Raw genomic sequence first — 24,169 nt, 5'->3', positions numbered from 1 at the left:
TTGGTTAATGGACCCTTTTGTTCGTGCTATAAGTGACAAATTAGAGCATTTAGAAGAATCTATATCAGAAAGCTTGATTTGGCTAAGCTCAAAAAAGAAATCAGAAGATAGTAAGTGCTTTGCTTGGATAGCAGTGGCTTTACAATTCTCTACAAGATCAGGGGAGATGCTACAAATAAGGGCTAAGGATTCTAGTGAGAAAGGAGCCCTATCTTTGATCTCTCACCACTTTAGCTGATCTCACCACTGTAGGTCATGTGCGCAATGAGCAATACAAGCATTGATCGTCTTTTAACGTTAAGTAAACTTAGAGTTTTACAGCTTATTTTCAAAGCTAATTGATATATAAACTTTGCAACTAATGGTTAAATAAACTTTGATTTTTGCAGCCTGTTATTGAAGCTACTTTCAAAGGGTCATAGTCTGCCACAAGATTTTTGTTGTTTGGGCTAGGTTAGTCTTTTGAGTTGCAATTTACTAATGATGAAACTTGCATCATTTTTCAAGGCATTCTTATTCTTTAAAATCTTGTTGTAGGATTTGCAATTATTGTCAAGGTACAAAGCTTCCTTCATCACTCCTTTTAGGGATGCAAAATCCCTCAAGTGAAGATCCTTTCTGAGTAAATCATTCTTTAGATCTCCAATGAAAATGGCACTACCAATGGTCTTGCTATGGTACTTCATGTGGTGGACATATCTCAAGGTATTGTTTAAATCCCAATGAAGCTTCTTTCACCTTTTTGCTATCCTTTTTTTTTTTAACAATAAATTTGGATATAGTGTTATGCCTTATTCCTCCCTGTTTAGAGAATTCTTTTGAAATTTTGTTAACATATTTCTCTAGAAAAAGCTCCTTCCTTTAGCGATTGGAACCAAGTCAGTGTTATTCCTTCCAAATTCAATCCGAATACCTTATACTCAATATGAAAATCGTAAACTTGCTCTACTCTCAAGACATGCTAGAGATACATGTTGTCGTGCCACTTTGCAGGCACGATGTGAAAGAGGAGGATCTGTAAGGCTTTTTAGATTTTGCCAAAGTTATTACTAATGCTAGAATCTGATATGATAGTAGGATTGATTGATATGTATGTCTATCGTGGGTTTCGGGGCCAAGAAATGAAGATTGAGGCCTGCAAGCCAAGCTATGGTGATGCTATCAAAATGACATTTTATAGGTCAAATTTGTAGTACTTGGAATGCTCTACAAGCCTATCTTTACAGCATGTCGATTGGAGTCCGGATGAAAAGGTTATAGGCAAATTAGTATTCACCATGGGCCAGATCTGCTGACTTTACATCGAAGTTTAGATGCATGCTCAAGTGATCTGTTTTAGCTTGACAGGGTTCCCAGTGATAACGTGTATCACGGGCTAGAGTATGTGTTTTACAATGCTCCAATTGGGCAATCAGTGCAAACAATTTTCTAAGCAGTCTCAGACATCTATGTGTAGGGAAGGTAATGTTGAAGCAATTAAGGTTGTTCTTGGCATTGTTTTAGTTGAGATTTGGGTAGATCAAGCTGATCTTCAAATTGTCTTGACTATCAATATGGCTAATGTGACACATTTGTCAAAGTAGAGACCGTATTTAACAATGCTTTATGTGATATGTAAGCCGTATGTGATGTTTTTATGAGAGAACATTAAGTTCTTGATGGGATACCTCTTGCAATGTCGTTATTTGGAATGCTGCATTTTTGGAGGATGTGGTCAGGGAATTTTGGAAAAGAATGACATGCTAGGTAGTGCTTTGGTTGAAATTGTATGCCACCTAGGCTATTAGTAAAAAACAATGTGCTTGGTGATGCTTTCAAAGCTTTTTTGCTAAATGGGGTGGGGAAGGAAATGAAGTGGTCGTCCATTGGCCGCCCAAAAAAGCAAAGGGATGGCCACCTAAGGAGTTTGAATGGGGAGTATATTAATGAAATGTGAATTTGCAAAGGAGAGGGGAAAGGGGGGAGAGGTAGCGAGCAGAGGGGAAAGCAAGGCTTTTAGGTTTCGCAACAATGAGCGTCACAGTGTTCAAATGACGATGCCAAAGAAACAAAAAGTGATGAGCAAAGCATGGTGCTCCTATTCCACATCCGTGCGGTTTGAAGAAAGCCCTCTTATCTTTGGCTTCGATTGGCTATAATGGTGAGATTTCTCCCTCATATGCTCCATCACTTGGAATCTCTCTCTCTCTCGCCTCGCCATCCTTAAGATGCTTTCATATCTTTGATCTCTCACCACTTTAGCTGATCTTACTGAACTTTATGCTTGCAAAAAATAACCAAAAACCGATTACCGTCTCCGTTTTCCGAGTATTTGAAGGTAGCCGGGGTAGGTGTTTCCATCGTTTGCAATGTTGGAGTGCTTGTGCAATGTTGTAGATGCGCGACTAGGGTTATTTGCCTCTCTGTTGAGTGTTAGCGCAATTGCTTGAACTACTTATAATACCTTAATAACGTATTACTTATCAGTGTGGTGTTGTATCCTGCGATAATCTCATGCGCTATATGTGAGGCTTTACTGCATGCGCTACAGAGTTGTGGCCTATGTGCTTCAAACGCCACTACGTATGCTAATTTTGAAGCTTGCTTTATGTTCTGTGCTTTAACTGCTCGCATGTTGGTTGCGTTGTTTTATTCCAGGCAAGTGGCACCGCCTACATCTAAGCATTACTTACTGGCTTGACCTTGCTAGAGTATCACCTTTAAAAAAATTGGCAAGGATTGATCTTTACCATTTAACCCGGCTTTTGGTAAAGATATCTTATTGTTGTGTTGTAGCGAGACGCATATTGTGTTTTTAACTTAAAATTTTCCAAATTTGGGCAATTATGTGAAAAAAAACTTTCCACTGAATATGAGGATTTTGTTTGGCTTCTACTCTACATAGTTTACACTATGCTTGTAACGTACAGTTTGTGCATGTTTTTCAAAAAAAACCAATGGGCAAGATTTACGTTATGTAGTGCATATTCAGTTCGTATGCCAAACATTTATAATATTTTGAAACCGGTGTCTTAACTGGCAATGTGCTTGTACCCTCCTTAGTGTAAGTGTGGCCATTCTTGGCAAAACATAATAACACCTTATTATTTTAGGGGCATCCCCTTTGCACTAATTCAAATCCAAATGAGATAATATCTCTAATATTGAGATTTTTGGTTTTTAAGAAAAAGGTTTTGTACATATTTTCCATAGAGACTTGCTCCATGTGAGAATTTATTATACAAGAAAAACTATGGCTTTTATTAGCAAACTTGATGTATTGCTTGGCGTCTCCATCCTCTTCGGTTGCTTGTCATTCGTCTGCCAATGAAGTAGTTGCATGTTGCCAAGCTAACTGATTAACAAAATTGTCGTGTCATGTCCTCGGCTTATGTGCCATTTTATTCGTATAAGTTATTGGTACATTATGTATGCATACGTGTGTGTTCGTGTGTGTTTTGACAAAGACTGATATATGCACACTACAGTATGTGTGTGTGTGTGTGTGTGTGTGTGTGTGTTTAGGTATGAAAGATTCCCTCATAATTGAACCATACTTAGACAATTGTATTAAATAATATATTAAATAACAATATTTTAAGACAAGATGTGATAAACCTCAACTAGCATTTCATATACACCAATACAACATTCTGTATCTAATGGATAATACAATCATTTAGATCAAAAATTTGATCTTTGATCACTACAAAATATTATCTTAGTGTTATATCTTATGTGCCCATCCTTTGGGATGAGTTTCCAGTACATCTACATGTAGAAGGAACCAGCTAGTACGTTAGCTGGTACATTGGACGACCTTCCGTTACTGCTGTAGTTTTTGTTGTAATCCCAAGGAAATAATCTCTTACATGTCACCATCCAAGAAACACAAGCCCATCAGAACTGGCATTACTTGGGAAGACAGGTGTCAACGACTCCCTCCCCTTGTTATTGGTGTCAAAAATTACAGCAAAAGCTAACAACATAACATAGATCGAATATTATATTAAAAGACTGAGCAATTTATTTCCGATATTGTTTTACATCTTTTAATTCTAGAAAAAATCCGACAGCATCTCCTTTGTAAATTGGATCAGTTTTCAAAAGTCCAGTCTAATGCCATCTCCTCTGAGACCCCCACTTGAGGATTAAGGCTCTTTTAACAATCATTGGATTAATTTCAAAGCAAATTACAACCCTTTGTTTCAAAAATTATGCATTTATTCATCAAGAAAGGATAGCATCAAACAACCTGAGAATGCACCACTGTATACTTACCTTTATCAAAACTGAGCTCCTGCATAGAAGTACAATTTAAGAAAATTGGTTTTTACTAGTATTTGCAGTAAGTCGTATTGCATCCTTCTTTACCCATGTTTACAGCTATGCATCTGTTCTTACTAGCCTTGAACACAAGATAAGTTATTTTCAAGCTAATAAAGTTGGGTAAGGTAGCCTTGAAATGATTCCCTGCTTCCGGTACTAAAGATCTCTTAAAAGAAAAAATTGGGCAGCATCTCATTTGTAAAACGGATAATATTTCAAGTTTCCATTCAATGCCATCTCTACTGAGACCCTCACATGAGGTTTAAGGCTCTAGCAACCAATACATATGTGTTATTTTCAAGTCAAAAAATCCATGATGCCAAGCTTGGTCATGCCAAATTCTGAAGTCTACAAACAATTCTCTTAAACTAGCCATGTATGTTCAATCATCAGTTAGACCAGTCTTGAACAGTCAACAAAGACCAATGGTCATACCTATTATGCTAATGATAATCATTTTACTTCCATACATTTATTATTACTTTTGTCAAGTCCCAAGAGCAAGCAAATATCTTTGACCACTATATACTTACCTTCATCAAGAGTGTGTTCGTGCATAAAAAGATAGAAGTAAACCAGCTTTATGTCCAGGACAAGTTTATGTAAAATATTGTTGCTGGAATTTCAATCAGCAGTAGGGTAGCAATTAACATTAACCCAAATCTATCCATCTTGAATCCTATATATATCACTATTGAAGTCCCAGAATATTGAAGTTTTCTCTATACAATACCACCGATTCTCAATTCAAAAGTACATCCAGCCAAAGTGTACCGTTTAAAAGTTAGAACCACTGAATAATCATATCAAAAGTATGAGATATACACTAGGTATATATCGTACGGTTAGTATGTTTTGGCATTTTTCTACTCTGTTTTACGACTATACATACGATTCTGGTTGCCATTACTTGAAGTATTGTATGTAGGTCACAGCATGTATAAAAACCATGTAATGACATCAAAGCAGACATCATCAAAATGCCCTATGCAAGCATGATTGAATACACATCCAATTAATCAGCTAAAAATCGTTTACACCAAAAGGTTTACTGATGTTAGTATCCGTTATAAATTGGAGGTAAATTACCTACAAAACCCAATCGTAAATGCTATTTTTAAGCTCAAATTTAACCAAAGTTTGACTTAGTAGGTGCAACGGCACCTACTTGTACCGTAGTTGTTGATAGAACAGTCAATTGTATTGTCACGAGTAGTCCAAGGAGTCATTGATAGCTGCTGAGTTGCAAATGCCATTGATCACTAATGCAGGTATGGGTACTCCATAGAATAGAAGACTAAGAATGATATGCCCAGCATGCCTAGTATGAGGCTCGTATCCCAAGCTAGATTTAAAATGTGTGTGTGTGTGTGTGTGTGTGTGTGTGTGTGTGTGTGCGTGTGCACACACGTGTCCATAATAAGGTCCGAGTGTGTGTGTGTGTGTGTGTGTGTGTGTGTGTGTGTGTGTGTGTGTGTGTGTGTGTGTGTGTGTGTGTGTGTGTGTGTGTGTGTGTGTGTGTGTGTGTGTGTGTGTGTGTGTGTGTGTGTGTGTGTGTGTGTGTGTGTGTGTGTGTGTGTGTGAGAGAGAGAGAGAGAGAGAGAGAGAGAGAGTGTGTGTGTGAGTGTGTGTGTGTGTGTGAGTGTGTGTGTGTGTGTAGCAGTTCTAAATATATAAACCTATATATACGCAAACGAACACTACAGTTCACAGACCACTAATTCTAGGACAATACAGTGGAATTGTACAATAATCTATTTGCAGTTGAAAATAAATTTTGTACAAGGCAGTAAAGATATCAATGTAAATCATGGGGTGAAGCCGTCCCCAACTTCGGAGTAATGTAGCTTCAAGTTAAGCGAACATCCATAGTCATCAATAACTTAGAACTGAATGCTTTAAAAGAAGGTAGCCCTCACCTGCACCCATAGCCACAAGAAAACAATTTGTTAGCACGTGACTGTACGCAGGTGATGCTGGGCATCCCAGTTGTTATCCATGTCACTTTTAAAATTTCACACAGTTCTTATCTAGTATCTTGTTTAAAATAAGAAAGATCCATGGATTATTGCCAATCCAATACGGAAAGTGAATTCATCATAGTGTAGATATTTAATTTTAGGATTCTCAAAACTTAAAAAATTTCCAAAACCTTAGTAGGTTTTTATAGGCAGATTATCCAAGCCAGACACGAACTACCTTCTTAATCAGACAAGAGAGAACTACAAACTAAATGCCATTAAAGGCCAGATTTCAGTTATGGACAGCACCTAATTCGAAATGAGAAATCTAAAAAAAAATTCACTTTCGGACCAGATCTTAATCCAAAAACATTTCCAAGTATATATATATATATATATATATATATATATATATATATATATATATATATATATATATATATATATATATATATATATATATATATATATATTATAAACCAGAGATATTTAACTACTTTTCAGATCTAAGCCTTTTCAAGCTATAATCCAAAATTTTATAAAAAAACAGCCGCTGTCATTATGCAATGACTGACAGCCTTTTTGTCAAAGTTTGTAATAAAACCAGACATCATACAATAGTTTTTTAGATAGCCCAGTCAATAGAGCAAGTCTAGACAATTTCCGAAATATAATCGAAGTAAACGTATCAAGCCAAGAACATATTGCATACCAGTAGGCCAAGTAAAGTTCACATAAATACGAGATATCATCTACGAAGAGAGTCAAACGCTGTCAAGTTTATTTGTTTTACTCAAGGAAAAAAAACAGTCCCAGCCAGAAGCAGTCATTTGATAAGATAAATCAGAGATTCGCCAAGCAGACCTTCCTTTACATTAACCATCTTGTGAAGTATTATGGTAAAAACAAACAAGGGAGAAGAAACATAACCAAATTTCCAACAAATTAGGGTATGCGAAGTCATTTTCAGCTTTCCAAGCCTCATCCAATTAGGCAACAACTCAGAACAATGTTATCAGTTCAGCCAGAGTCTCTTTAGACTTTTCACGACATTAGGTATAAGCACCAAGGACACAGTCAACGGTCAGTAAATGTACCCATCGTAAGTCGAACCTCTAGTTTTACAACGTTATCATGGAATCCGACAATCTCTGCACCCAGTTTTGAGCAATACATATTTTATATTTATTTTTATAAAACCATCAACCCGATTCAAATCCCTGCAGTAATCTGATTCACACTTATCTTCTTCAAGAAATCGGCATCCTCAGCCAGCCAGAGTAATACAAATAATGAGTTACAACAATTCCTAAAAAGTTTCATTTTGGCCTCCAGATTACAACTAGTAAGCAACAACCCCGGCAAAAAGTAATGTCAACAGACATTTTCAAGTTTTAAATGCTTCAAATCAAAAACCATTTAATGCATAACATCAATATCTTCATCCCATTACATCCCACTAGGCTGCCATACAGTAACCTGCTCGAGTCACAGTCATCCGGTAACACTATGCCCTAGCCACAGTTTCAAAAATTCCATCCAGTAACCAGTCCGAACAATTCCTCAAGCACCAGATCAAGTTGAAAGAGCAGTTAAAATTTACCAATGTTAACTGATATCTCAATCATAATTTTGAAGCATTAATTCCCGTCAAGCAAACAGGCAGCATCCGATTAACAGTATCCCCCTTTTTAAAAAAATTAGAAATCAACAGAGATATAACTTGCAAATTATACCTTAGTAAGCAACAAACCTGGCAAAAAAGCCATGTCAGTAGACATTTTCAAGCTTTAAAAATTTCTTAGTTTAAAATGCTCTCAAATCAACAACCATTCAATGATATGTATCCCATCAACATCCTCATCACATTCCAACCCATTCGGCTGCCCTATAGTAAACTTCTAGAGTCATAATCATCTGGTAGCCAAATGCCCCAGCCATAATTTCCAAAATTCACCCAGTACCCAGTCCAAACACTTCCTCAAGCACCAGATCCAAGAGCAGTTATATTTTACCAATGTTCACTAAAATATCATTCATAAATTTGAAGCATGACTTCCCGTTAAGCAAACAGTCAGAATCCGATTACCAATATCTCTTCTTTTTTTTAATTTTAGAAACCAACAGAAATATAACCTGTAAGTTTGAAGCAGAAGCCTCCATGATAGCTTTATCACTTTTTTTCGGCATGATGAAGTCACACAGCAACGCAGAATTGAAAGCAACACAGAGGTCACAAATCACAGTGCTAAGTGAGCATAGGCGCTCACCTGATGATCCATTTATAGGCGAGCTTATGTCACGCTACAGACGGGTATGAATACTGCACGCTTCCCCATCAAGGCCGGCCTTCAATTCCATTCACTCCGGGATCATACTCAGCATAAGATCTGGGAATGAGAAGCCAGAAGAGAGCTCACGAAACATCTCAGCTCAACAAAGCAAGGGAATTCCTTACAAGCGGCAGAACGCCAGTGCGCGATACACACAATCGGGTACTGCAAAGAATACGAAAACCTCATACGGTGAGAGTAATACAGGGAGTCTTTTCCCTTTATGAAAAAGGCGGTCCCACATTCACAGTAACACACTACAACAAATTATCAAATCAATTTATGTGTTAACTTGCAAGTGGCAATAGATAGCAAGTGTATGTAAGCCCATTTTTTTAAAAAACCGATATACGGTCTTTATACGAGCTAGTGCTCTCAATCTTGGTTGGATACAAACCGCCAGTAATCCATAACATCTTATCCCTTCCGAGTCTAAGGTAAAAGCTCCGTACACTAGGACAGTTTTAGAGACAGAAGCTAAAGCAAAACTAGACGAGGCCTACAAAGTAAAGTTCTTTTTTTCTTGTTAAACACAAACATTGGGTTCAGTCATCAATCAGTCTATATAAGACGAGCATCTCTTTAACAAACCAGTGTATAGCAATTGTTGAGAGTAGCTGATTGCGAGTTAAAAGTAAACATCAACCATTGTCATTAGGTGTATTCTACATATTTATCTGTTATGGCTCATACTGGGGAACATGTTTTAGCAATATCTATTGCACATCTTCAGCAATCAAGTGAGTCTACTAAGCGAGCCACACTCCTCCGTTATGAACGGCTTTTATTTCCACAGTTAGGCACATTTGTGACTCAGACGAAGTGGTGGACATATCAGAACCGAGTGACCAGGATGACAATTTGGGGTAGAGAGAATTTTAGGAATAACATTCGTCTGGCGATGGAAAGTGAAGCAATGGGTATAGGACCTCAATACTATTATGTAGAATACTCAATGAAGCGAGGTTTTTCAGAACGATTATATCTGCTAGCACAGTTTCTTCCATTTCGAAAGATTTTTTTGTATCGCAGTTATGGCCAGCCCCTCAGAGGGTATTTCAATATCACACCACGAACCTTGGAGTATGGTGTCTTATCTACTCGAATCCTACCTTTGTCAGAACGACCAACCACCTGTTTCTACTGTGACAGCTGTTTGTGTGATCATGTCATGGATGGTCTACTAGACATGTAAAAGTGAAGAGCAAGGAGGGGGCTTTAAAAAAAAAAAAACCAAGTTTCTTTCAAACTAAATAAAGTGGTGACACTTGAGAAACAACTCGTGTATCAGTGTGTGTGTGTGTGTGTGTGTGTGTGTGTGTGTGTGTGTGTGTGTGTGTGTGTGTGTGTGTGTGTGTGTGTGTGTGTGTGTGTGTGTGTGTGTGTGTTTTATGTTTTAATCCTAACCACAATTGGAATCATATGCTTAAGTACAATTTAGATTGAAGTTTCAATACAAAATAAATTATCTTTATGATCATAAATAACAAAAGAACATAGCATTAATCAGCTTTACAAAGATAAATTTACAAAGAAATTGGATTTTGTAGGAGATGCTTTCTGCCACAAGCATTCCTACCTGAGGGATGAGAGACTCACCTGCCAACCAACCAGACAACACATAGTTAGAATTAATCATGTATTGAATGGGTGACAGGTGTAAAGCGCCCCCCATCCACGTGTTATAGTTGTCCCATCTAGCAATGTGTAGCATCTTGCATTCTCCAATAATGAGGTACATTATCCATTGAGAGAGAGAGAGAGAGAGAGAGAGAGAGAGAGAGAGAAGGAGAAAGAAAAAAATAATCACCATTTAATAGAAATGAGTTTTAACTCCCAACAATCTCTTATTTTGTAATCACACAAGTTGAGAACATCTTCTCAAGACATTGAATTCACAACAAAAATATTATTGTAAATATGCATGTATCTATAAATCTAGAGGGTGTGTCCATGAAACTTATAGATTTAAAACCATCACCACGTTTGTAGTATATAATCCCCTATTGTATTTATCACAAAACCCTACATTTCATTGTATGGATGTAACAAATAAACCAATATACATATGCACTATGCAAAAATTCTTTACTTTGTGTTTGTTTGTTTGTGTGTGTGTGTGTGTGTGTGTGTGTGTGTGTGTGTGTGTGTGTGTGTGTGTGTGTGTGTGCGCGCGTGCGCGTGCAGGCACGCGCTAATATTAATTAGAAGTATATTTAGTTATAATCTCTAGCTTTGCTTACTTACATTTGAATGAGTGATTGTGTGTGCACACGTGCACGCACGTACGCACATGCGCACAGGTGTGTGCACATGTACGTGTGTGCACATGTGCACACACGTACGCACATGCGCACAGGTTTTTATACATGTGCATGCATTTTTGTAGGTATAGTGTATTTTCAAGTGAGGGTGTGTTTTGATTTGCTTTTGTGTGTGTGTGTGTGTGTGTGTGTGTGTGTGTGCAAGTGTGCATGCGCACATACATGCACACGCATGTATGTACCTATGGGTGTGTGAATACATATGAAAACATTTGTACAAAAATTGCAACAATTTCTTCACCATATTTAAAATTGATGACAAAACGATGAATTAAACAACACCTGTGAAGTTGTGGCAAGAAGTAATGTCATGTTGCAAATCACCTCCAAGACTCTGATGTCCAACGGTACCTTGATGATTGATATAGTGCTGCAATTTATACTTTGATTGGCTTCTCAACATCTGTAGCTATCATAGAATTATGCTAAATTGAAAGTAAGCATATAGTCTTTCAAGCTCTATTGTGTAGTACAACTCAAGCTTGTGTATACTCAAGGCTCTCTTGGTAGGCAGCCATCACTCTTCTTCTCCTTTTATCCTCATATGTCCTCAATTTGTTGAAGAGTAGAGTGACCTATTATTAGATACACCAATTTCTGTTTTACATAGAGACAATATTGTGAGTGTGTGTGTCTGTGTGTGTGTACATGTGAGAAGGAGAGAGAATGATAAAAGACAACAAAGCTGCAATCCGTTTCCTTCTCTTTTAGCAATACCCTTTTATTTAAAAATCAATGCCTAGGAGAGAGTTGTGTGTGTGTGTGTGTGTGTGTGTGTGTGTGTCCAAAACTTCTTTTGTTTGGTGTGCATGAGAGCTAGTGGGAGAAGTTTTTAGAGGGTAGGGAAAGTATTTTACCATCTTTTGTCTTTGTTTGAAAAGAAAAAGTATAGGTAATGGTCCTACATGTTTCTTTGTCAATGCAAATGCAGCCACTACATTTTAAAACAAGTGAAAGATTTTCAAAAAAGTATTTGGATATCTTATTTGTACCCTTCCAATTTGTATAGAAAGAAATTGAGAGCTGCATTTATATGACTTTATTTTTTGTGCATCTAGTGAAAAGGTAGTTTTAATGAGCCTTCAAAATGCAAATTAGGGCCACCATTCAAATTGGAGGGTTGGGTGAGAGTCACACCCAAAAAACATTTTAAGCAAATAATAATAAGATACCCACCAAAAAAAAGGGGGGGAGGGGGGATCTCCTAACTTTGAGAGTGAGCGTGTGTGTGTGTGTGTGTGTGTGTGTGTGTGTGTGTGTGTGTGTGTACATGTGAAAATATACTGGAGCTTTGTAAAACATCAAAACCTAGTGTGTGTGTGTGTGTGTGTGTGTGTGTATACATGTGCAAATCATACTCTCACCATTTTTTGTGAATCAAATAAATTGATATAAGTTTAAATTTTATTGATACAATTTCATATAATAATAGTAAAAAAATGGGTGATGGTCTAACTCACTCTCTATAGAACATGGGTATGTGTGCATGTGTGTGATGCATTTTTGTACATGAGGTCTTTTTCAGTTTATTGTGTGTGTGTGTGTGTGTGTGTGTGTGTGTCCCTCCCCCATCCCTAGGGAAAGGTCAACATGGTGGGGGGTGAGTCCAGCATGTGGACCTCCCCCCCACCAAGAAATGCTATTAGCATATCTTTATCAATCTTTAAACAAGGAAATTCATTACGTTTCAAAAATTCAAGAATGTTACTTGTAATTCTATTTTGATTAAAACCATTCTTTGTAAACAATGATATAAGATGCATTACATCCATGTATGCTATTGAGGTGTGTGATGCATTATAAATAATTGGCATTACTTGAGATATACACACTTTATCTGCCATTTTCTTAGGTCTATTGCTAAAACCATGTATAAATGAGACACTTGAACAAGGAAGCCTTTCTTTTTTCCAAGCTGTCGATGTTTCATAATTACCAATAAAGGGTCAAGTAAGTGAAATATAAGTGTTCAAGTAAGTGGTATCATAAGCGTTTGTGGTATTCTTTATGGTAATGATATCCAATGGGTATATAGTCCCCACATCTGTGTGATCAGTGTGATTTGTAAGTCCTAAACTTTGCAACACAAATTCATTGTTAATAAACAACAAGTCATCCATAAACCTAAATGAGAGAAGGAAAGCTTTTAGTCTATTACTATAATTTAATCGCGATAGACGTCGAATAAAATCTAATTCAAACCATGCCAAATACAAATTACACCATAATGGGGAACAAGAATATCCCATAGGGATTCCCTTAATTTGTTTGACTATATTGAAACCTAATTTGCTATAGCAATTATCTAAGACAAATGCATTGATGCTAATAAAATCATCAAAATGAACAGATTTCTCTTTTTGTTTCTTAGTGAGAATATAAGTGCTTCTAGATTTTTTAAACCCTTTATAACCTAAGGTATTTATTACTTTCAATATGTTTTTAAGAGACTCAATCAAGCTATTGGGACCATAATGAGGAATAGCTTTATAGCATGATTTTATATCGAAAGTATGTATGCTAAAGATTGTTTTAGGTAAATTAATTAGACAATCATATTGATTTTGAATAATCCAATAAGCATTGGTATGAATGTGTGTGAATGTATATATTTTGTTGTGTAAGGACTCAATGTATTCCATAAGGCCATTATTTATTGTCTTTAATAACTTAGTTATAATTGATGTAACATTGGAAAACATGCATCCATGTGCATTAGTGATCCAACGGAAGTCATTTTTATGAATTTTAAAATTTCCCATTAGGTATGGTAATGTATAATGCAAAGGTGAATCAATATTATTATTCAAAGAGAATTTACAAATTGCTTCAAATATAGTATTTTCCTCTACCATGGAGTATTCGAACTCACTAGAAAATATCCTTAATTTAGCGGCATTTCTAATGAGGTTTTTACGAATAAAAGTGGGTGTTTGGGCTGACTTATCCAATCCACAAATGAAAAGATGAGTAGTAAGATAAGAAATCTCATCTAATAAATCTTTATTTCTATACCAAGATTTTTTATTCTGTCTATGATTGGGAAAAATGGCAGAGAATTCTCTCATAACTATCTTTGTTATAAATATATGATGTGCTACAGACTCTTGATGCACATTAATTTACACACTTTTGGCCAACAATCACATAATTCATTAATGATTTCTTTGGGATTCAATGGTTCATATGGAATATGATTTAAGTCTTTACTAACCACTTCTTTAAGCAATGGATGTCTACATATCTCTTAGTTTGTAGTTACTACATGGCAACCATAGTTATCAAAAGTTTTGAGAAATGGTTTGAATCTTTTTGAAGTGGAACGAATACATTCTACTAGTGGGAAAGAGAAGTTGCAAAAAGTTTCTAAGGGTTTGTATAGTAAGGTGGATAAGTTTTTAGTGTATTTCCATGCAAACCCGATGTTTAATTCCTTAAATTTTTTGTTAATATTAAATTCTTTCAAAACCTCTTTAAACACAGTTTCAGGGGATAAGAAATCAAAGAACTTATTAACAAATAGGACATGAACAAATCTCTTACTACGTTTCTTCTTAGTGGAAAAAGAGAAGAGATGATTAGCTTTTCTAGTTAAGAAGCGAAACTGGTCATCATCATCATTGAAATCCAAAGATTTTGAAGTTTCTCCCAATTCCTCTGATCCACGAAACTGTCTTGGATTTTTGGTAGCGGATTGCATACTTCCAGGGGTATAAGGAAGCCTTTTGAATGAGTCTTTGTTTTTAGAAGGCTTACGAATAGACTCAATGGTGTTTGCAATAGGAGTATTTACTAGCTTTGGGAGTAATGGAGTATTGGGACTATAGAGGACTAGGCCACGGGCTGCCTCTAGCATATGCTCATGAAACCAAAAGTATACAATAAGAGCAGTTCTTACCTCTATGGGAATAGTTGCTACCCACCCAATGAATGCATAGACTTCTGCTGGTCCAGAAGATAATGAGAAAAAATTGGGTAAATTTTGGAAGACAACCCATAAAAGGTGGTCTAGCCAAAGGATAGAGGTTGTGCAAGATGAGTTAGGGTCTTCCCTCTTGCATTGACATTTTAAAAAACGTCTAAAGGTATTCCAACAATTCTTAAGGATTTTTTTTGGATCCTTGGATTTGTCTTGGTTAATGGACCCTTTTGTTCGTGCTATAAGTGACAAATTAGAGCATTTAGAAGAATCTATATCAGAAAGCTTGATTTGGCTAAGCTCAAAAAAGAAATCAGAAGATAGTAAGTGCTTTGCTTGGATAGCAGTGGCTTTACAATTCTCTACAAGATCAGGGGAGATGCTACAAATAAGGGCTAAGGATTCTAGTGAGAAAGGAGCCCTATGATTGATGAGCTCAAAATCCCATAGCTTGTGATCAAGTCGAATAGAGTCCAATTCGACTTGTCTAGGAGGAAGTAAAGGAACTAAACTAGAGAAGGCAACAGAGATGTTTTTAGAAGGACATAAGTCAGAAGAATAAAAAGCTAGAGTAGACAATGCTTCTTTCTCTTCAGGGTCCAATAAGTCTAAATCCAAGAGAGGGTTGACAACTTCCACTTGAGATTTAAGCTCTATAGGAATATATGGAATACCATTTATTTGTAAAAGCTTATTTACAATATTAGGTAGGGATGAAAAGTAAAATTTCAAATCACGTGAATCTTGGCAATGTATTAATCATAACGAGATTAATAGCTTATTAAATGCCTCAAGACAATCAGTGGGGTTTTTTCGTGATGTTACGAGAAGAGAAATCCAATCATTTATAGATGCAATGTTAAGGGCAGACAGGGTTTTGTTTTCACATAATAATTTTTCAAAATCTAGAAGTTTCTTATGAAAATCAGGGACCTTAAAACAAGATAAAATGCATTGTGTACCAATGGGAGGAATGGGAATAGGAGCTTTAGTAGCAACATATCCAAGTTTAACCAATGATGGAATCCATTTCTCCTAAATAATACATGTAAACAGTTAGATCTCTAAACAAATTTCAACTAAATTGACACTTAGGTATATGATACTAGCCCGACCAAAGGATAGTTAAGAAATAGGGGTGTGTGTGTTTTATGTTTTAATCCTAACCACAATTGGAATCGTATGCTTAAGTACAATTTAGATTGAGGTTTCAATACAAAATAAATTATCTTTATGATCATAAATTACAAAAGAACATAGCATTAATCAGCTTTACAAAGATAAATTCACAAAGAAATTGGATTTTGTAGAAGATGCTTTTTGCCACAAGCATTCCTACCTGAGGGATGAGAGACTCACCTGCCGACCAACCAGACAACACATAGTTAGAATTAATCATGTATTGAATGGGTGACAGGTGTAAAGCGCCCCCCATCCACGTGTTATAGTTGTTACATCTAGCAATGCGTAGCATCTTGCATTCTCCAATAATGAGGTAAAATATCCATTGTGAGAGAGAGAGAGAGAGAGAGAGAGAGAGAGAGGGAAGGAGAAAGAAAAAAATACTCACCATTTAATAGAAATGAGTTTTAACTCCCAACAATCTCTTATTTTGTAATCACACAAGTTGAGAACATCTTCTCAAGACATTGAATTCACAACAAAAATATTATTGTGAATATGCATGTATCTATAAATATAGAGGGTGTGTCCATGAAACTTATAGATTTAAAACCATCACCACGTTTGTAGTATATAATCCCCTATTGTATTTATCACAAAACCCTACATTTCATTGTATGGATGTAACAAATAAACCAATATACATATGCTCTATGTCAAAATTCCTTACTGTGTGAGTGTGAGTGTGTGTGTGTGTGCACCCACGCGCACATATCGATTAGAAGTATATTTAGTTATAATCTCTAGCTTTGCTTACTTACATTTGAATGAGTGATTGTGTGTGCACACGTGCATACACGAACGCACATGCGCACAGGATTTTATACATGTGCATGCATTTTTGTAGGTATAGTGTATTTTCAAGTGAGGGTGTGTTTTAATTTGCTTGTGTGTGTGTGTGTGTGTGTGTGTGTGTGTGTGTGTGTGTGTGTGTGTGTGTGTGTGTGCAAGTGTGCATGCGCACATACATGCACACGCATGTATGTACCTATGGGTGTGTGAATACATATGAAAACATTTGTATAAAAATTTCAACAATTTCTTCACCATATTTAAAATTGATGACAAAACAATGAATTAAACAACACCTGTGAAGTTGTGGCAAGAAGTAATGCCATGTTGCAAATCACCTCCAAGACTCTGATGTCCAAGGGTACCTTGATGATTGATATAGTGCTGCAATTTATACTTTGATTGGCTTCTCAACATCTGTAGCTATCATAGAATTATGCTAAATTGAAAGTAAGCATATAGTCTTTCAAGCTCTACTGTGTAGTACAACTCAAGCTTGTGTATACTCAAGGCTCTCTTGGTAGGCAGCCATCACTCTTCTTCTCCTTTTATCCTCATATGTCCTCAATCTGTTGAAGAGTAGAGTGACCTATTATTAGATACACCAATTTCTGTTTTGCATAGAGACAATATTGTGAGTGTTTGTGTGTGCGTGTGTGTGTGTGTGTACATATGAGAAGGAGAGAGAATCATAAAAGACAACAAAGCTGCAATCCGTTTCCTCCTCTTTTAGCAATACCCTTTTATTTAAAAATCAATGCCTAGGAGAGAGTTGTGTGTGTGTGTGTGTCCAAAACTTCTTTTGTTTGGTGTGCATGAGAGCTAGTGGGAGAAGTTTTTAGAGGGTAGGGAAAGTATTTTACCATCTTTTGTCTTTGTTTGAAAAGAAAAAGTATAGGTGATGGTCCTACATGTTTCCTTGTCAATGCAGCCACTACATTTTAAAACAAGTGATAGATTTTCAAAAAAGTATTTGACTACATTTTAAAACAAGTGAAAGATTTTCAAAAAAGTATTTGGATATCTTATTTGTACCCTTCCAATTTGTATAGAAACAAATTGAGAGCTTTCTCAATGCCTTGAACATCTGCACTTATATGGCTTTCTTTTTTGTGCATTTAGTGAAAAGGTAGTTTTGATGAGCCTTCAAAATGCAAATTAGGGCCACCATTCAAATTTGAGGGTTGGGTGAGAGTCACACGCAAAAAACATTTTAAGCAAATGATAATAAGATAACCACCAAAACAACGGGGGGGAGGGAAAATCTCCTAGCTTTCAGAGTGAGTGTGTGTGTGTGTGTGTATACATGTGCAAATATACTGGAGCTTTGTAAAACATCAAAACCTAGTGTGTGTGTGTGTGTGTGTGTGTGTGTGTGTGTGTGTGTGTGTGTGTGTGTGTACATGTGCAAATCATACTCTCACCATTTTTTGTGAATCAAATAAATTGATATAAGTTTAAAATTTATTGATACAATTTCATATAATAATAGTAAAAAAATTGGTGATGGTCTAACTCACTCTCTATAGAACATGGGTATGTGTGCATGTGTGTGATGCATTTTTGTACATGAGGTCTTTTTCAGTTTATTGTGTGTGTGTGTGTGTGTGTGTGTGTGTGTGTGTGTGTGTGTGTGTGTGTGTGTGTGTGTGTGTGTGTGTGTGTGTGTCCCTCCCCCATCCCTAGGGAAAGGTCAACATGGTGGGGGGTGAGTCCAGCATGTGGACCTCCCCCCCACCAAGAAAGCTATTAGCATATCTTTATCAATCTTTAAACAAGGAAATTCATTACGTTTCAAAAATTCAAGAATGTTACTTGTAATTCTATTTTGATTAAAACCATTCTTTGTAAACAATGATATAAGATGCATTACATCCATGTATGCTATTGAGGTGTGTGATGCATTATAAATAATTGGCATTACTTGAGATATACACACTTTATCTGCCATTTTCTTAGGTCTATTGCTAAAAGCATGTATAAATGAGACACTTGAACAAGGAAGCCTTTCTTTTTTCCAAGCTGTCGATGTTTCATAATTACCAATAAAGGGTCTAGTAAGTGAAATATAAGTGTTCAAGTAAGTGGTATCATAAGCGTTTGTGGTATTCTTTATGGTAATGATATCCAATGGGTATATAGTCCCCACATCTGTGTGATCAGTGTGATTTGTAAGTCCTAAACTTTGCAACACAAATTCATTGTTAATAAACAACAAGTCATCCATAAACATAAATGAGAGAAGGAAAGCTTTTAGTCTATTACTATAATTTAATCGCGATAGACGTCGAATAAAATCTAATTCAAACCATGCCAAATACAAATTACACCATAATGGGGAAAAAGAATATCCCATAGGGATTCCCTTAATTTGTTTGACTATATTGAAACCTAATTTGGTATAGCAATTATCTAAGACAAATGCATTGATGCTAATAAAATCATCATAATGAACAGATATCTCTTTTTGTTTCTTAGTGAGAATATAAGTGCTTCTAGATTTTTTAAACCCTTTATAACCTAAGGTATTTATTACTTTCAATATGTTTTTAAGAGACTCAATCAAGCTATTGGGACCATAATGAGGAATAGCTTCATAGCATGATTTTATATCAAAAGTATGTATGCTAAAGATTGTTTTAGGTAAATTAATTAGACAATCATATTGATTTTGAATAATCCAATAAGCATTGGTATGAATGTGTGTGAATGCATATATTTTTTTGTGTAAGGACTCAATGTATTCCATAAGGCCATTATTTATTGTCTTTAGTAACTTAGTTATAACTGATGTAACATTGGAAAACATGCATCCATGTGCATTAGTGATCCAACGGAAGTCATTTTTATGAATTTTAAAATTTCCCATTAGGTATGGTAATGTATAATGCAAAGGTGAACCAATATTATTATTCAAAGAGAATTTACAAATTGCTTCAAATATAGTATTTTCCTCTACCATGGAGTATTCGAACTCACTAGAAGATATCCTTAATTTAGCGGCATTTCTAATGAGGTTTCTACAAATAAAAGTGGGTGTTTGGGCTGACTTATCCAATCCACAAATGAAAACATGAGTAGTAAGATAAGAAATCTCATCTAATAAATCTTTATTTCTATACCAAGATTTTTTATTCTGTCTATGATTGGGAAAAATGGCAGAGAATTCTCTCGTAACTATCTTTGTTATAAATATATGATGTGCTACAAACTCATTGATGCACATTAATTTACACACTTTTGGCCAACAATCACATAATTCATTAATGATTGCTTTGGGATTCAATGGTTCATATGGAATATGATTTAAGCCTTTACTAACCACTTCTTTAAGCAATGGATGTCTACATATCTCTTGGTTTGTAGTTACTACATAGCAACCATAGTTATCAAAAGTTTTGAGAAATGGTTTGAATCTTTTTGAAGTGGAACAAATACATTCTACTAGTGGGAAAGAGAAATTGCAAAAAGTTTCTAAGGGTTTGTATAGTAAGGTGGATAAGTTTTTAGTGTATTTCCATGCAAACCCGATGTTTAATTCCTTAAATGTTTTGTTAATATTAAATTCTTTCAAAACTTCTTTAAACACAGTTTCAAGGGATAAGAAATTAAAGAACTTATTAACAAATAGTACATGAACAAATCTCTTACTACGTTTCTTCTTAGTGGAAAAAGAGAAGAGATAATTAGCGTTTCTAGTTAAGAAGCGAAACTGGTCATCATCATCATTGAAATCCAAAGCTTTCAAAGTTTCTCCCAATTCCTCTGATCCACGAAACTATCTTGGCTTTTTGGTAGCAGATTGCATACTTCCAGGGGTATAAGGAAGCCTTTTGAATGAGTCTTTGTTTTTAGAAGGCTTAAGAATAGACTCAATGGTGTTTGCAATAGGAGTATTTACTAGCTTTGGGAGTAATGGAGTATTGGGACTATAGAGGACTAGGCCACGGGCTGCCTCTAGCATATGCTCATGAAACCAAAAGTATACAATAAGAGCATTTCTTACCTCTATGGGAATAGTTGCTACCCACCCAATGAATGCATAGACTTGTGCTGGTCCAGAAGAGAATGAGAAAAATTTGGGTAAATTTTGGAAGACAAACCATAAAAGGTGTTATAGAATTGACATTTTACTATTTATTCCAACTGACAGGTGGAAAAGACTAGACCCAGATTGGCTTATGCAAATGTATTTGTATATCATGTATATTTTATTATTCAAGTGCTCTTTTATGAGCTTTGGCCATTTATGACCGGCCGGCTAGTTTGTACTCACTTTGACCATTCAAGAATCTATAAATTAAATACGTGCAAGAGGGAAATGGTCACTCTTGGACGGGGGGAGATTGCACCCAGTGTCTGCATTGCTCTTCTCTCCTCTCTGCTCTCCCCTCTCGACGTGCTGGCATAGCACGCCACTCTAGGAGGTGCGCCTGCACGTGCTCTCTCGCTCTATCTCGCTCTCTTTTTCTCTTTGTTCGTGTACGATTTGATTATATGGTCACAGGCTTTGCCAGGTATGCATATTTGTGGTGCTTTGTTGTTCCTATCATGCTATTTGAGGTATTTTGCAGGGACGCTACGTCTTTTGTTTGTAGCAGTGGTATCAGAGTTGTGGCTATGCTCTTGGAGTTGGAGCAATGATAACTATGGAGATTATGGTGAACAAAGATAAGTCATGCTTAATTACACTTAACTTCTCCTGTTTAAAATTAGAGGTACGTGATTATTACAAACCTCCTCGCATCATAAGTATTTCAAATTTTTTAAAGACATTGGATTTTTTTAAAAGATTAATCGAATATCTATACAGGTAAAGATAAATTAGTATAGTTTAGAGCATAATATTCAATATGATGCATGCGTTCGAATTCGAGTACGAAAAGAAAGAGATTAAGCTCTCATATTGTTTATATACTTTAAGCCTAGGATGGTCGATTTATAAGTATTGGAAGTCTGATGAGTTTCGTCCGAGCTATGAGAAGAAGAAGAATTCACGGTCGCTTCTCGTAGGAATAAACCCGAGAGGCCTTGGGAGTGCACGAGTGAAGACGTACAATGGAGGAGACCCGAAACTCGATTCACTTATCCACCATCTCTCCGCTTAGTGGGAACGACCCTCAAGTTATTTTTGTGGAATCGTTGAATGCCCTAATCATGTTTTATTTTAATTAAAGCACACAGTGGAGGCATACTCCAGAGAAGGTGGCGCAAGAGGAAAATCATCAACCAGGTATGCAAGTGCCGCCCAGCTTCACCCATCACAAAGCAGGGGTAGCGACAATAGTGCCGTCAGACATGGGAAGCATTTGCAGCGCCGTCAGTGCGTGCCTCGTCAACTCGGGGCTCAACCACTACCGGCATGTCGAAGTGTTGGCCGGTGTGCCGCCCACATCTATTTCCCCCCCCCCCCCCCCCCCCTTGGCATGCAGAGTTGGACCTTTTTTTTTCTTTATCTCTCGTTATCTCTCTCCTTCTCTTGCAGTCTCCCTCTCGATGCCCATGCAGTGGCACTTTTTCTCTCTTTCTCTGTATCTCATTAGCCGCCAACCGCCCTCGGACTCTCTCTTTCTTACCAGGGCCACCACCCACTAGTTGCATGCAACTGCACCCAACCAAAGAACTCTCTCTCTCAAGCCGTCATGCAACCCACGCTTACACACCCACCAACTGGCTATGACGACCTGCGGCTCCCTTTAGTGTTGCAGGGTCGTTCAAGGCATACCCCAACACTACAAGAGGTTGTGTGCTCTTGTGACACTGTTAGCGACGGAAATACATTGGGTTTTTATAACCCCCGGCGTCGCTAAAACCGTCGCTACGAGCGTCGCTACGAGAGCATCTCTATAGGTGTCGCTATGAGCGTCGCTATATAGCGACGCATATAGCGACGCCTATAGCGACGTTTACACAGAAGACTATAGCGACGCTCATAGCGATGCTACAGAGCCATAAATAGCGACGCTTATAGCGACGCCCGAGAGAATTTTTTTTTGGTGGCAGGGCATTGAATGCCCTGCCACCCATCAACCATATTGTACTTGATTCACTTTTTTAAAAAAGTGCAAAGGTAGATAATAGACCCAAAATAGTCACCCACAAGACGCATTGTTTGCAAAATTGACAATTGTACACATCATAGGCAAAATGAATTGATTGGCAAATGTAATAATGACAATTGTACAACATCATAGGCATAAAGAATTGATTGGCAAAAGGAACTCTGGTGACAAATGTAATAATATACATGGTTCAAAAAGACGTATAAAATCCATCTCATGATACATAAGCTATGAGAAACCCTAAACTAATGCTATCTAGCTACGGCTAAACTGACGTCGTCTAGTCAGACGTCTCATCGCGTCCAAGCGGCGTATCTGTCGGATTCTGCAAAAAAAGACAATAAGACAGCTTTCAGTAAGTATAAACATATAACGACATTTATAAAACAATACAAAAAATAAAAAAGAGTAAACCCTAATACTAACCATGCCGCCGCAAGAACTGAGAATGTCCATCAAGGCGTTTAAGCCCTTCCTGCCTGCGTACTCGCGCTCGTACGGTGTGGGATCACGTCCTGTCATCGACCACTGGTCAAAACATACAAAGATTTCATTAAGTTAGAACTAAAAAACTCATAAACCCTAAACTATCGAACATGCATAAAGAGCAATGTGAAAAGACTTACAAAATCGGCCTCAAATGATGCCCATCCACCGCTCCCCAAGTGGTGCGAGCTCCCTGCCTCTACTCGCGCTCTGGTTGCATCCTTTTGTTGCTTCCACTTGTCGGGATTCTCGCGCGCTGCTTTCTTCGCATTCTTCCAATCTTCTTTGGCCAGCCAATCTGGCCTGTTCCACCCATTCTTGATTGCTTTTTGCACTTCGGAACGCTTGTGTTTGCAGTATTCGCGCATTCGAATCTTCATCAGGTCTTCATTGAAGCGCTGATCCCGTGTTGGAACGGGAAACTCTTCATGAAGTATGCTGATGACTCTGTTTTTTAAATCACTTGGTACTTCACTCCATTTGTTTAGTATGTAGTGTCTAAACAGCTGAGAGCAAAGACCACGCATGCGCGAGATCACCTTCTTGCCGTCATCATCCATGATGATGCCGCCGCTGATGTCGACGGAGTAAGGCAAGCCCTCTGGCCGGTGACGCGTGAACCTGGGTGTCCCGGCAGGGGTCTCTAGCGGCGTGTCGATGGGGGTACGGACGTCAGGTGTCTCCACCGGCGTCTGGGCCCTGAAGCGAGGAGTGTCGAGTGGGGTGGCTCCTGGCGGAGTAGGTAGAGGTGTGTAGCTTCTAGGAACAGTCAGCCGTGCAAAACATGGCGTAGATGGCGATG

The 24,169-nt window shown here is 37.2% G+C and overlaps 1 protein-coding gene across 1 annotated transcript in view; it reads right to left on the bottom strand.

Annotated features, from left to right (window-relative positions):
- Nucleotides 1-23,762, bottom strand: part of LOC147428302 (uncharacterized) — a 71,615-nt gene extending 47,853 nt beyond the window's left edge. The window contains exons 1-2 of the mRNA XM_086496827.1: nucleotides 23,508-23,762; nucleotides 23,308-23,409 (exon numbers count right to left, since the gene is read on the bottom strand). Of these exons, the coding sequence (XP_086352953.1) occupies nucleotides 23,308-23,409; nucleotides 23,508-23,747 (342 nt within the window). The 5' untranslated portion in view covers nucleotides 23,748-23,762. The remainder of the gene's footprint in view (nucleotides 1-23,307; nucleotides 23,410-23,507) is intronic.
- Between the last annotated feature and the right edge of the window lie 407 nt (nucleotides 23,763-24,169).

Source organism: Adiantum capillus-veneris, chromosome 23 (assembly GCF_014529385.1).
Source record: "Adiantum capillus-veneris isolate H3 chromosome 23, ASM1452938v2, whole genome shotgun sequence".
Taxonomy (NCBI): Eukaryota; Viridiplantae; Streptophyta; class Polypodiopsida; order Polypodiales; family Pteridaceae; genus Adiantum; species Adiantum capillus-veneris.
Note: the sequence above shows the minus strand (reverse complement) of the source record. Positions and strands in the feature narration are given on the sequence as shown.